This window comes from Vulpes vulpes, chromosome 2 (genome assembly GCF_048418805.1).
Source record: "Vulpes vulpes isolate BD-2025 chromosome 2, VulVul3, whole genome shotgun sequence".
Lineage (NCBI taxonomy): Eukaryota > Metazoa > Chordata > Mammalia > Carnivora > Canidae > Vulpes > Vulpes vulpes.
Genome location: NC_132781.1, coordinates 104,424,284 through 104,438,530, shown reverse-complemented (window position 1 = coordinate 104,438,530; position 14,247 = coordinate 104,424,284). Strand labels below are relative to the sequence as shown.

The following is a 14,247-nucleotide window of genomic DNA, read 5'->3' as shown; positions in this document are numbered from 1 at the left end:
ACCAATGGAGAAAAAGAGCAGTTTCTCTCCCAGTATAACTGTGTCTCCCTAGATTCTATTTTAGCAAACCAAAAGGGACAAATTGGTTGAAGAAAGAGAAAATTCTAAGTCTTTAACAGACCATGACAAAAACAGAGCTAAATAATTATTTCTAAGAAAATGAAATTATTTTTTATCACTACACACTGAATGGCTTTCCCGACTGTCCCTTGTAAGTCCATAATAGCACTGTGTCACAGAACACACAATTCCTGACAATAGACGATACAACAGAAAAAAAATTAGTCTCCTGTGTGCAAAATAAAACTTTCATAACAATGGGCAATTCATGCCTTGCTCTCTCTAGACCTTTGCCAAACAGAATACCAGCACAGGCTAATTATGTGAGCTAGTTGAAAATTGTGTGCATAATGGAAATGCATTCCCCTAAAGAACAGCTGAGAAAAGGTCTCAGCACCAGATCCAAAACAATAGAAAAAAGTGAGAGAGCAAACATGAGGGCATATGCACAGGCATTCTCATTAGCACACGGTAGCTAACCATTTTTGTTGCTGCACATAATAAAGTTGTTCAATTCTGGCCTTGAAAAAAAAAAAAACAACTTCCATGATTAAAGAATTCTCTCTCATGCTGACTCAAGTGCTTTGCTCCAACATACAGCTATGGATCATCCTTGCATTGAGGACTTATTGTCACTTCGGGGAGCCAAAACAGTTTATGTCAGAGAGAATGTTGAAGAAAGTCAAAGGCAACTTTCATGCGCTTTCATGTGGTTTCATCAGGCAAGGAGTACAGCCAGCTTGTCACAAGGTACGGTGGAACAGGGACTCATTTTCCCAAGTTCTACATTTTGCACGTCATTGTGCAATGCCTGATGCAGGGAGCCTGCAGTAGGTTTGGGATTTGAGATCCATGGGAGAATTTTCAGAAAAATACCTGTACCCCTCCACACCCAATAAACAAACCAACAGCTACCATGTGATCAAAACACACATATGGCACTATCTGTAACACATGAGCTCCTTTAAGTCCACTTCGAAAGTCAATAAATTTATCATGCAGGTAGAGAAGCATTTACAAGAGTTTCTTCTACCAATCTATGGTAAGTGAGGGTCCTGGAAGGAATGATGGCCCACTCAACTGTGTCATTTAAGAGAAGTTTCAGAAAGGGACTTTTTCAAGAGGCCTGGGGGCTGGATGTTGGGAAATCCAAATACAATGTCAGGGAGTTGATAACAGCTTATTCCTGAGCTGAAGGGTCCTAGGAGAGAATGAAGGCAGAAGAAAAGAGAAAGAGACACCTAACAAAGGTCATGATCTTCATTCAAGATGCAGCACTTTCCTCTAGTCAAGAAGGTAGTGAACCTACAGCAACAACACAAAGAAAGATCCTTTTTCCTCCCTCCTCTTTCTTTTCTCCTTCTGGTGTTCCCTCTGGGTCAAAGCCAATGAAAACCAGATGACAAAAGGAGCAAGGAGTGTACTGATGAAGTCCTCATGGGTCAACATTCCAGGGCAAAGAAAGGCACAGACTAAACTGTAGCCAAGGGGAAAAAAAAAAAAAAAACAAACAACAGATCAGGTGTGGCAGATGGAAGGTACAAGGCCCAGTGGATTTCTCCAGGAAGTACAGGGTCCATCGGTTGGACCCTACAGGGTTGGATTGTCAAACCAGATTAACTCAAATCAGATCAGATATCTTAACCAGTATCAGGCTTCTCTAATAGTTTCGAGGACCCAGGCAGCCAAGAGGCTCAGATAAAGCAAAGATGCCTAGGACATCAGGGGTGGTCACCCTGGTCCTGTCTTCCTGCACTGGACATGCGCCTCTAGCCTAGAATAGTAGCTGAGGTCTCCAAGTGAGATCCGCGGAGTTCCTTACACAGCAGGAACATTTCTACTAGAGAACAGTTACCTTTTATGCCCAGAAAGTTGGATAATCCATGTGCCATTCTCCAGGGAGACCTGCTTCACAGATCCTAGGTTCAGCTGAGTATAATTAATACTAAAAGCAACTCAGCTTAGTTCTCTGAGGAAGATTACAGGTGTACCACAGCTCCCCCCCCCCCCCACCCTACATGCACATCCTTCATCCAGAGCTGTCAGACTCTGCTTCTCCAGGTGCAGTCAAGGCAGTACCACTCCCATCAGACTCTTAGGACACCAGGGGCTCTTGTATATGTGAAGCTTGGAGCTTTCAGGTCTCCCTTCCCAGTATGAAGAAAATGGTATATGAAACTCTTTAAATACGGATTGGAAGCATGTGGGTGTGGGGGGTGAGGGGGGAAGTGGAAGGTGAACCACAGCTAGGACTAAGGATAAATCTGCTAACCTCCTGGAATTATAAGGGATTCAGTACAAGTGTACATTTTTTCTAGGATAGTGTCCAGAATGCTTCCAGGTTTTTTCAAAAAGACTGAAGGCCTATAAAAGTCTAGCCAGTAAAACCAGATGGAGTCTTCAGAACATGTGGATCCAAGGACAGATAAATTGAGTCCCCTCCTACCAGGGTCTGTCTGACCCTGGTCTGCACTGTCTACCCCTCATCCACCCTCCTTACCAGAGAGAGCTTCTCACAGCCCAAAGTGAAGCCTGAGAATGAACACAGTCTTATTTTCCAAATGGTTTCAAAGCAGCTGTAAAATACTTTGACCACAAAACACTTACTTTGAAATTAAATTAAGGGACACCTGGATAGCTCAGTGGTTGAGCATCTGCCTTTGGATCAGGGTGTGATGCCGGGGTCCTGGGATCGAGTCCCACATTAGGCTCCCCACAGGGAACCTGCTTCTCCCTCTGCCTATGTCTCTGCTTCTCTCTCTGTGTCTCTCATGAATAAATAAAATCATCTAAAAAAATTAAATGCAAAAAAGTAGAACTTACCTTTTTGCTTTGCTATATAATCTCTGAAAGCCATCTCGCAGACTTTTGCACATTTCTGTCAGCTGGAGCGATTTCTCATTCGGATATGTGCTGTTTTACGAAAGAGATTTTTAAAAGAGTGATTTAAAATGAGAGGTATAAGATGATGTTAACATTCAGATTTAATTGATAAAGTGTGCCCCAATGAAGTCTGATTTTCATTCCATTACTGGATGTCTCCATGAAAAAGGAAATTGATCTTTTCACCTCTGACAGGTCTAAATTAAAAAAAAAAAAAAAAGTTGACACTGTAGAGTCAAATAGAAAAGAACTCTACGGAAGACTTCATATTTTCAGGTTTTCATATTTTGCGGTTAGTATTTACAACACACACATCACTGAACAGTTTTCATCACTGCCATCCATAAACACTTCATTTTTAAAAGACGTTGTCTCTGGCAGCAAGCATGCAGACACAAGAGATCAATAGTCTCTCCAAAAAGAAAGCAAAGTAAATCTGGCCCTTGATTATGGTAATAGCTATAAGAGCTTGTTGCTGTTTTTTCATGAACTTAGAAAATTGGAGTTGGAAAGAAACGGAATCAAGAAGAATGTTAAGGAAATGGATCACAGAGTCGGGTGGCCTCACGAGCCTCGAAGACACACGTGTGCTTTTTAATCATTCCAGACATCAGCTTCCACATTTCTAGTCTGACCTCCTACAGTTACTGTCCTGATAGATACACAACATAGAAAACAATGTAAAGCACTTGGTACCATGGTGGACACCATAAATCCTCAAAAAAAAAAAAAAAATCCACTCTCACTTTCCTTAGACTTCAAAAACATGCATACAATTCTGACTCGGCCTTAAATGCATTTATTTAATCATCCTGAAGGTATTTACTGAGAACCTCGTGGAGGCTGGGGGCCAGCACAGGCTGCTTCGGTAGATAAAACAGACATGGTCCCTCCCCTGATGGAGCACGCAGTCTGGTCAGGGAGCAACATATTCATCAAAGAACCATACCAATGAATGCAGAACTATGAACTGTGATTGGGATCATTAAAACAGCAGGGGGTACCACGGTACCACGGTGGTGTGTACTGGGGAGACCTCTGCCTCCTGGGGGGGCAACGGAGACAGTGTTGTTCAGGTCAGAGACTGCAAGGATAAGGTAAGTGAGGTAGGTGAACTCTGGGATGTGGGGGGAAGGTTCCAGGCAGAGGGAAAAGCAAGTGCTAAGGCCCCAGAATGGGAGGCAGGGCAGCCCACAGTGTCTGAGGAACTGAAAGAAGGCAGGTGGGGCTCATGGCAGAAAGGGGAAAAGATGTGTGGAGTAGCAAGGAGGAGCCAGAGCACACAGGCCTGCTCGGGGTGACAGTCTACCCTAACAACAAGGGGAAGCAGGGGAGTCCTGTGGCCTGTACGTACATTTGAAGAGCTCGCTTTGCTTAGAAATGAGATGAGGGGAGGCAGGGCTGCCGAAAAGGTGGGCAGGTTAGGAGAGGGAGGAAGGCAGTCTGTTTTCCTAGTAAGGATACAACGGAACACTATGTGACAACCCCCAACCGGCAGGTGCAGGTGCTTCCCTGCTCTGCTCCAAAGTGCCCACCGCACAGCTGGGTGGCTTTCCTGGGCAGCTGCGCTCCCTGCAATTTAAGGACACAGCAGGTCTTCGGTCTCATGGCACCTTCATTCCAACAACCTGCTTCCAAAACGGGCGTGGCAGGGGAAAGAAAGTGCTGGAAAGCCCTAACCCGTACCTGCCCGTGGAGCCCGGCCAGCACTCGGCGCAGGCCCGACCCCACAGCAAAGCCCCACAGCAAAGCAGGGATCAGAAGCTGACAGTCTTGAGATCTGTTCTGGAGGTGAGACTCACAGGATTTCTTAAGATATTGGATACAGGAAGTGAGGGAGCAAGAGGTAGGAGGTAGAGATAGACAAAGGCAACTTCGTAATTAATTCTCCGAGAGTTCTCAGAAACGCCTTCTGAAAACACTGTCCACAGAGAACATACAGGCTCACAAAATCCCTCTTTATCCTGATGGGATTTTTCTCCCCCCTCCCCACCACGTCCTTCCTCCTTCGCCTTCCTCTGTCTTCAGGCCTGACCTTCTGTGCTTTCTGAATACATTATCGTACCTTCCAAGGATTTGTTTATTTCTAATCTGCTGTGTATTTTATTCAGGCAGCACCGTTAATGAAGTGAATTACCAAGCCAACAGTGCTTTGAATTATGATGGCTTTGCAATTCTGAATTGTGCAACTGTGACAAGCAGGCACCAATAGGATTTAGTGTCCTACAACTTTCCTTAAATTGGAGAGTATCTTTTGTTAATAAAAAGTCAGAACAGTTTTGCCCAACGAAAATCAACATAAGATCCATGGAAAGCAAATGAGAGTGTATGTGGTGTTAAGTGAAGATGAGAGCATGAAGTCATGGGGAGAAACAGGGTCTGAGGTACCAGTAGGGCCAGCCTTTAGGGTTTCCTCTTTATAAAGAATCTTTATTCAATACAGTAGCTATAGGGATATTATAGGTTGAATGTCTATGCCTCCCAGAATTCGTATGTTGAAATTCCGACCTCCAAGGTGATGGTATTATGAGGTGGGACCCCGGAGCACCTGGGTGGCCCAGTCATTTGGGCTCTGCCTTTGGCTCAGGTCATGATCTCAGGGTTCTGGGATGGAGCCCTGCATCAGGCTCCCTGCTCAGCAGGGGACCTGCTTCTTCCTCTCCCTCTGCCTGCCATACTCCTTGCTTGTGTTCTCTCTCACTGTCAAATAAATAAATAAAATCTTAAAAAAAAAAAAAAAGAAGTGGGACCCTTGGGAGGTTCTGAAGACATGATGGGGGGGCACTTGTGAATGCAATTAGTGCCCTTATAAAATCAGCCTGAGAGTCTCCATCCCCTTCTGTCTTGTGAGGTTACAGCGAGAGAAGGCCACCTCTGATCAAGTGGGTCCTCGCCAGATCTGAAGGTGCCATGATCTTGGACTTCCAGCCGCCAGAGCAGGGAAATGCACTGACGGTTGTTTCCTGTTACAGCAGCCAGAACAGACTAAGTAAGACAAGGGGATATGCAGGATGTGCACATAAATGCCTGACACTCAGAAGCCACTAAATCCAAGTCAGGTTTTTACTCTCATAACACATCATAGTATTCCTTCCTCAAACGATTCATGGTTATTAACGTGGGGGGGGGGGCAGAAACTTGTCCCCCCCCCCCCAGAAGCTGTGTCACTGTAAAAGGGTAAGGGAAGCCCCTTGACTTCTCTTTGCTTCCTGTTTCTCTCCTGTCTCCTTTCATTCAGTCTTCAGAGTTTTATTCCTCTCATCTAATGTCCTTAAAACCTGCCGAGGAAAATACTAAGATACTCACATGCAGGATCCATAAACTTCAGACATTTGCCTACGTTAGGCATCTGATCAATACAGACCCTTTCACTGCCTTCTAGAGAAGTCTCTCCATTCATGCTGTTAGCAACTATGTCTATCATTCACAGAGGCAGAAATACATATGAATAATGTAACTGCCATGTTTTAAAATGCCTGAATACCTGAGACCCTAAAAGACAACAGGAGTCCCAGGAAACATGGAGAGGCTGAGGCCCTTGGGGAGAAGGCAGGATGGCCTGGTTAGCTCGTCAGACCTCTGTGCTGTGTGAGTGAGAATTAGATGTTGCTTGCATCTGAGCTCTTTCCGAGGACCACGAAGGAATTACTTGCTCTTGGAAGAGGAAAAGAAGAAACCCTGTCAGCTCTGATTTGAGAGAAGACATGACCTGTGGACAGATCCTCTCAGAGAAGCTGGCATCCATCGCCAATGAAGACATTGGAGTCCTCCCTAACCTCTGATTTGGGGACTCTCTCAGACAGGTTAAAAGAGAGAAAGTCAGAAGTGATCAAGGTGCAAGAAGGAATTCTAAAGACTCAGAGTCAAAGGTAACCTGGTGGAACAAGAGATTGCCACAAGGCAAATGTGGGCTGATGCGTAACCCAGAAAAGATTCTCAGGGATCAGGTTAGAAAGGCCCATCTGAAAGGATTGGGTAGGGATCCCTGGGTGGCGCAGCGGTTTAGCGCCTACCTTTGGCCCAAGCACGATCCTGGAGACCCGGGATCGAATCCCACGTCAGGCTCCTGGTGCATGGAGCCTGCTTCTCCCTCTGCCTATGTCCCTGCCTCTCTCTCTCTCTCTCTCTCTCTGTGTGTGATTATCATAAATAAAAATTTAAAAAAATGAAAGGATTGGGTGTCAGGGAGAACTTGGAATTGTAATACAGGGGTGAACTTGAAATGGGTCTTATATTACATCACAGCCTGCTGCCGGGAGCTCCCTGTCAGGCAGAAGTCCAGGATATCAGGTGAGGGGGACCCCCCCTCTAAAACCAACTCAAGTTGGTGGTCTGAGCAGCTGGCTCTAGGAAATCAGGAGGGCTCCCAGATAAGCTCTACTCACCAAACACTGTGGGACCAGACCTTCCCAAGTTCAAAATTCTCATTTCTGTTTCAGTCAACTCTGAGACTATTTTTTTAATTCAATTTCCATTTTCTGGGGAAGGCCCTTCTAAAATACTTCTTACTGGGATGCCTGGGTGGCTCAGCATTTGAACATCTGCCTCTGGCTCAGGGTGTGATCCCAGAGTCCCACTTTGGGCTTCATGGGGAGCCTGCTTCTCCCTCTGTCTATGTCTCTGCCTCTCTCTGTCTCTCATGAATAAAAAAGTCTTCAAATAAATAAATACACACACACATACATACATACATACTTCTCACCAAATCAGGTAAAGAAAAAGATCACACAACGTATGGTCCACCAAGCTCCCCAGTTGACTCATCCCCAGGATGAGTCTCAGAAGAGACAGAGGCCGCCTTCCTGGAGATGCACTAGACCTTGGACCAAGTTAGCACGGGAAACCTCCCAGACCAGGGAGCAGAGGGGGCTCTAACTACCTCACCAATGCCTCTTTAATCCCTGCATGATAAGATCACAGCCTCTGCTCATGGGTCGACGAGCAAGATTGCCCACCTGCTCGTTTGTGACATTCGTGGCATGTTCACAGCACTCTCAATTCCTGGCTAAGTTTGCACTCTGTCACTTCGACCTTGCAAAGCTGCAGTGACAGCCCCTGGCATGACACAATGCTATACCTGCGCCCTGAGGGATCACACAGGTAGGTGGTTGGTGCCTTGATAAATTCCTGGTGTCCAATCTGGGAGGACAGAGTTGGTCCACCTTGATAATTCCATTACATGTCACCAGCGAGCCTCCCCCTCCCATTTTCCTCAATGGCTACCTACCCATTCACCAGCAACTGCCCTCCAAACTTCTCACCTAGTCGTGTGTCCTAGCTCAGAGAAAAACAGCGCCACCAGGAGTGAACCGATCGTTAGGGATCTATCATCCTTACCTTCCATCTCAGAGAAAAAAAAAAAAAGTATCTGCTCAACAGAAGGATAATCCACCTGCCACATACCATCCCTCCCTGTCTCCTTGGAGATTTGGGTCCATCCCTTCCTTCTGCTCCCTACTGAATCTTCACCCTTTCCCGCCCACTGCCCACCCTAAGGTCAAAACCAAACAAAAATCATTCTGCTCTTCTCCTTGACCTATTGCCTGTCTCTCCTTCAAGTTGCACGGGGCTGCTGCCACTTTTCCTACAAATCCACTAAACTGTCCTTGGGAAGCATCATCTAAGCCAGGGGGTATTTTAGTCCTCCTCCTCGACCTCCCAGTAGCTGAACTGCAGAGCCCCAACTCTGCACCTGGTCCCCATCACTGTCCTCTCTCCTTGTCCTTCTACCCCTGCTCCCCAGGGTTCTTCTCATTCTGCCCTTTACTTTTATGTAACTGGCTGGTGTTCAGGGCCAGCATTCCCTGGGATTCACTCCAGATCTCTTATCTTCTCAGCCTGCCTGTTTTCTCCAAACATCTCAATCAACTTCAGTCCCTTCTGCTCCATCCTCACTGCCACTGAGGGGGTTGGTACATGTGCACATTTGATGACGCCATTTCCCTGTGCAAAGTCCTTCCGTGACCCCCGTCACCCCTGGGACATGCTCCCCACTCCCTGGCTGGACATACAGAGCCACCTAGGACCCAGCTCCTAAACTCCAGTCTCATCTTTTGCTGACAGTTTGCTAACTGCTAAGTGGTACAAATTCCTCTTTCTCCATTCCTCCCAAATCTTGTATTATGGATTCTGACTGCTTTTATTATTTAATTATACAATTTATTTGTTTGGTTCTGGCAAGCAACACTTCAGGCACATTTTCATCACTTGGCTGTGTGTGTGTGGGGGGAACATCTTTATAATAAGATTTTGGGGAAAACATACACAAAAACAAGCACTTCTGCTATCATTATCTGTGTGGCTGGTATGCTTTTTAAATGCTGTCTTTTTAAGTCAGTCTGGAGTTGAAAGTGATCACTTTACAAAACTACCTGGCAAAATTTCACAGAAAAGCAAAAAGCGTAAGGACTACACAGCTCCTGCAAAAGGATAAAAATTAAGCCTCTGATGATGCAAAGAATATCATCTCTTAAAAAATATGCCAAGTGATTCAATCCCTATGAGATAATGTCACCAGTACTTAGTGGGCATCCACAAGGACCTTTAAACGTAGAGTTTACATCACCTTCTGAGCATGATTTGTAATGAATGCCATCATGCAAGTGGTCCCCTGGAGAAGTAAAACATCCCAAAGAATAATCTGCCTGTAGCTAAGGACTTTTCAAGAACATCCAAATTCTATTTACAGTGACCATAAGGGGGCAAAACTAGAGTGTGAATCTAAATGAGCAGCTTTTAAAGCCTTATCAATTTTACTCTCTCTGAAAAAATTTTTTTTTCTTTTTTTTAAAGATTTTATTTATTTATGAGAGAGAGAGAGAGAGAGGCAGAGACACAGGCAGAGGGAGAAGCAGTCTCCACGCAGGCAGCCCGACATGGGACTCCATCCTGGGTCTCCAGGATTACGCCCTGGGCTGAAGGCGGTGCTGAACCACTGAGCCACCCGGGCTGCCCTGAAAAAAAAAATTTTTTTTTAACTTTCTCTGAAAAAACAGTGTTTTAACAGATGGAGAGTGCAGCCTATTCTTTGGAAAGCCCAAAGAATAAGAATTCTTCCAATTATTCCTTTTGCTCCTTCCCCACTCCTGGGAAGAGGAGCCGATGAGCCAAGAGGCCCTCCCAACCACCAGCAGAAACCCCCCTGAAGAGAGGTGTAAGAGATTATAGTGACCACCTGTGCTCTGACTCTGAAGTCAGCAAGCAAATTTTTAATTATAATGTGCTCTCTCTCCCTCACCATACAGTTTCCCTGAGGAACAAAGGCAAGTACCCAACTCACTGGAGAGTTTGATTATTCTCTGAGTTTACTTAACCCAGGTCTGCCCTTGAGATATCAAACATGCCCAGGCAATGACAGAACCATGCCTTGGTGCCTACAGAGATGAAGGGCAGACCCTGGCCTGCCTGTTTGTTTAGTCGTTCGTCATCAATCAATGGAGCCCAAAGCATGTGCCACTGAGGATGGTGGCTACTGGAGATAGGACAGTGACTGAGACAGTGTCCCTGAGACCTTAGAGCAGAGAGTCTGGCAAGGAGGTAAGGACACACTAACCATGCTGACTTTCCAGAATGAATGCTGGTTATTTTCTATAACCATATGCATTTTAAGGAACCATGAATCTGTATTTTGGTGGATGTCATTTAATTCAAAATACCAGAAAGTGCTTTTAGAACGACCACCACAGAACTTCACTCTTTTATACAAGAGCAGTGCAGCCGAATGAAATTGCAGAAATTTCTGCTAACAATCTCTACTTTTCACCTTAACACTTGCCTGTCTTATGTTACCCTTGACAAAGATTAATTAGGTAGCTCTCTACACTCCTAAATCAGAAACCGTAATGTATTCTGGCCCCCTACCCCTGTTGAAAGACAGTTTTCAAAAATGTAAAGTCATAAATCTCATACAGATATCAAATGAACACGTGTTAAAGATTTTAAGTCTATTCATAATGAGAAAATCAGTTCAAAGGAAAAGCCACAGTACAGGCACATTTATAGATCAGGAATATTGAGATGAATGTGCAAATAGGGGCGAAACAGGTAGAGAGGGGCGGGAAAGTCAATTGGACCTCTACCAGGTAGGACGTAATTTGCATATTTATAGACAAGAATGATTTTGCATTGCTGAGTTAACTACAACTTACAGAGTTGTAAAACTGCTCCCAGAGGATCAGAATCAGATAACTCAGAGGTGTATGATCTGAATAAGGCAAACTTATTCATTGAAGCACAACATTCCCCTAGACCATTAACAGTATCCCTGCCCATCGCTATAATGTTGATAGAAAGACCCACAGTAATGAACCTAATAGACTCCCACTTCTGCTACATTTCAGCCCGTCCACTCCACAGCTTGCCCCAAGGGGAACAGGTGGACCAGGCTCAGATATGAGTCCTTTGGGACAGAAAGGAAGCACTGAGTTCTTCAAAGGTTGAAGTAATTTACCAAAAGGACAAGTCTGAGATACGAAGATTAATTAAAACTTCAAATCCAGATGAGCAATAGTAGTGACAAAATTGAGATGAGATAAAAGAGAAGCACCTTGGGAACAAATGGAAGAGAAGTGACCGGCACTGGAGTATCTGTGTCTCATTTCACTGTCCTCATGTGTGAGACCCTTGGGACTTGAGATAAACTCAAATGTGTAGGGTCGGGGTGGAATTCATCCATGGTGCAGTGTTTCTAAGCATTTTTAAACCTGTCTCCAACAATATTTTCTTGCTCAATACAGCCAGAATTCTTTTGACTTTTCTTGAATGTGTTTTGGATTTGAAATTATTGGATAGCCTGAGTATACTTGTAATGCTAATATCCATATTCCTTGATGCAGACATTCTGATCTGCCCTCCTGGCTAAGCATAAAGATCCTAGGAGCAGAATCTACTGCATGGTCATTAGGTGCCAGGCGCTGTTTTTAACACGTAACACATGTATCATCTCATTTATTCCTCGCAATGAATAGACAGGGTAGGCCCTGTGTCCATTTAACAGATGAGGAAAACAGAGCCTGGTAAGATTCAAGGATACACCTAAAATCAACTCTGCTAGTTAGAACTGGAGTGGGTTCGCTATGGTTCTGGGTTTTTAACCACTATGCTATCTACCTTCACTAATAGGGGGGACAATCTGTCCTTCAGTGGAGAGCTATTCACCGTCTATGGCAACACCCACCTGGAGGTGACCTGATTCTGAATCTATGGGGGCTGATGAAGACCCTCTCCTTGACCAAACTCTAGTCATGCCCCTCTGAACTTTTTCAACTAGACCCCATCCTTGGGCATCTCCTTAACAGTTCCATTTTAGCGAAGAATTCTGCTCTGGTCAGGTTAGCCAGAAACCCTCATCTTCCACATGCGATCATCCTGAGTATCTGACCAAATTCCTCATCCCTCACCATCCCCCAGGTGGTATCTGACCACCCTGGCCTGCCTCCAGTGAGAATCCTGCCAGGATGCGCCTTACCCTGATGCCTCCTCCTAGTAACCAGGAGACATCTACTAGTTCCTAGTTCCATCCACTAACCCCTGTCCCCAGGTGCTCCTTGGCAATAAACTCCCCCATTTCTTTGTTGTTGTCCTCAGAGTAGAGCCCAATATCTCTCACCTACTTAAACACCCCACTGCAGTGGTCCCCATAACTGAACTGAATAAAGTCTGCCTTCCCATTTTAACAAGGAACATGAATAATTTTTTCTTTAACAGAGCTATTTTGTGATTCTATAAATCGTAGCTAGCTGACAGCAATGCAAAATAATTCTTGTCGATAGGCGTACAAATGAATTATGTCCAGTGGAGAGACAACTCTTCCCCACGGTGGGAAAATTAGGTTTGCCTCGATTTGCACATTCATCTCAATATTCCTGATCTATAAATGTGTTTGTTACTTTGAACTGGATGTTAACAGCTTACCGGTTTCTTTATGGATGAGTTAAACAAAATATTTCAAAAGTGTTCATTTTTCTATCTGTATGAGAGGCATACTTTTACCTTTTTAATAAAAGTCTCTTTTTTTTTCATAAAATTATCTTCCAGAACTCTGAATGAGAGGGCCAAAGACTTTTTTCCAAATTGAATAAACAGATTACCCCGATCAAGGAGATACGCAGTGGTGGCAAACCAACCATATTTCAGATTTGCTGCACACTAGATTCTTAGCTCCAAGAAAGTTATTTAACTCCTCCGTGCTTTCAGCTTTGGGTGCAAAATGGGGATAATGCTACCTCTTTGACAGACCTGATGCAGTCTGCAGGAGATAATGCATGAATTTGATGCAGTCTGTAGGAGATAATGCATGAATGCGCTCGGCACACTGGCTGAAAAAGAGAGTTCACTTAAGCAGGACTCAGGAGGAGTCCTCAAGGAAGCTGTCACTATAGGGGTATCTCTTGAAGCAACGCTTCTCAAACTACAGTGTGCCTCTGAAACACCTGTGAAATTTATGAAGATGCTGATTCTGGGTCAGGAGATCTGGGATCAGGCTTCGTAGGTCTGCAGCTCCAACAAGCTTCCAGGTGATGCCAATCCTATTGGACTTAGCATCACACGTGGAGAAACAAAGTCTTCAAAGAACTTGATCATTGGTTAACTTGATCATTGGTCACCTACCCTGACAGTTTCTCATAATAGCTTAGAGGAAGACTTGCAAGATATGCAGGACTGCCTTACAGCCAAAAGCCTTTATGGGAAAAACAATGTGAAAAATTAGAAAAATTTCCACAGTAAAATGAGCTAAGTGACCCTGTCAAGAGTTTGTTGCTGTTTTCAAATTTCCAGATGAAAAGCTCAACAAAAATAATATAAGAGATTTATAGTCCTGAGAACATTTAACATTACTGCTTTCCTGAGTCAAGAATGCAGAGCTCATCCTTCCAGGAGCTCTGCTACAGAGAACACACAACTAACCTCTGCTGTCACTAATGCCTCCACTCAGCACCAACAGTCCATCAAACACCATCCTCCGGTGGGGATTATTCCAGCAAACTGGATGGTAATTGAAGGATATGGCCTTTTCTCAGAAAAGGCCAATGGACATGAGTTGGAAATGTCTCTAAAATGTCAGTTAAAATCCATGTTTAAGTATCCATATTAGCTACGCAATCCCTATCAAACCTCTTCATCCCAACCCCCCCAAAATAAAGAAATTTCTCTGTCAACCAAAATTTTCCTCAATAAAACTCAGAGAAGTGAATTCTGAGATAAGAATTTAAATGAGAAAATAACTTTTATCTATTTTCTATGCTGAGCCTATAGTGGTTTGAGGTAGCCATATAGACGGTGGGTAACATTTAAGTTTTGTTTTGT

The 14,247-nt window shown here is 44.4% G+C and overlaps 1 protein-coding gene across 2 annotated transcripts in view; it reads right to left on the bottom strand.

The window, feature by feature from the left end:
• The window catches only part of ST8SIA6 (ST8 alpha-N-acetyl-neuraminide alpha-2,8-sialyltransferase 6), a 138,597-nt gene that overhangs the window by 71,138 nt on the left and 53,212 nt on the right, over positions 1-14,247 (bottom strand). The window contains exon 3 of one of the 2 annotated variants that reach the window (XM_072749427.1): positions 2,884-2,973. The exons of the other annotated variant lie outside the window; for it this stretch is intronic. Coding sequence (XP_072605528.1) covers positions 2,884-2,973 — 90 coding nt within the window. The remainder of the gene's footprint in view (positions 1-2,883; positions 2,974-14,247) is intronic. 2 annotated transcript variants of the gene reach the window in all.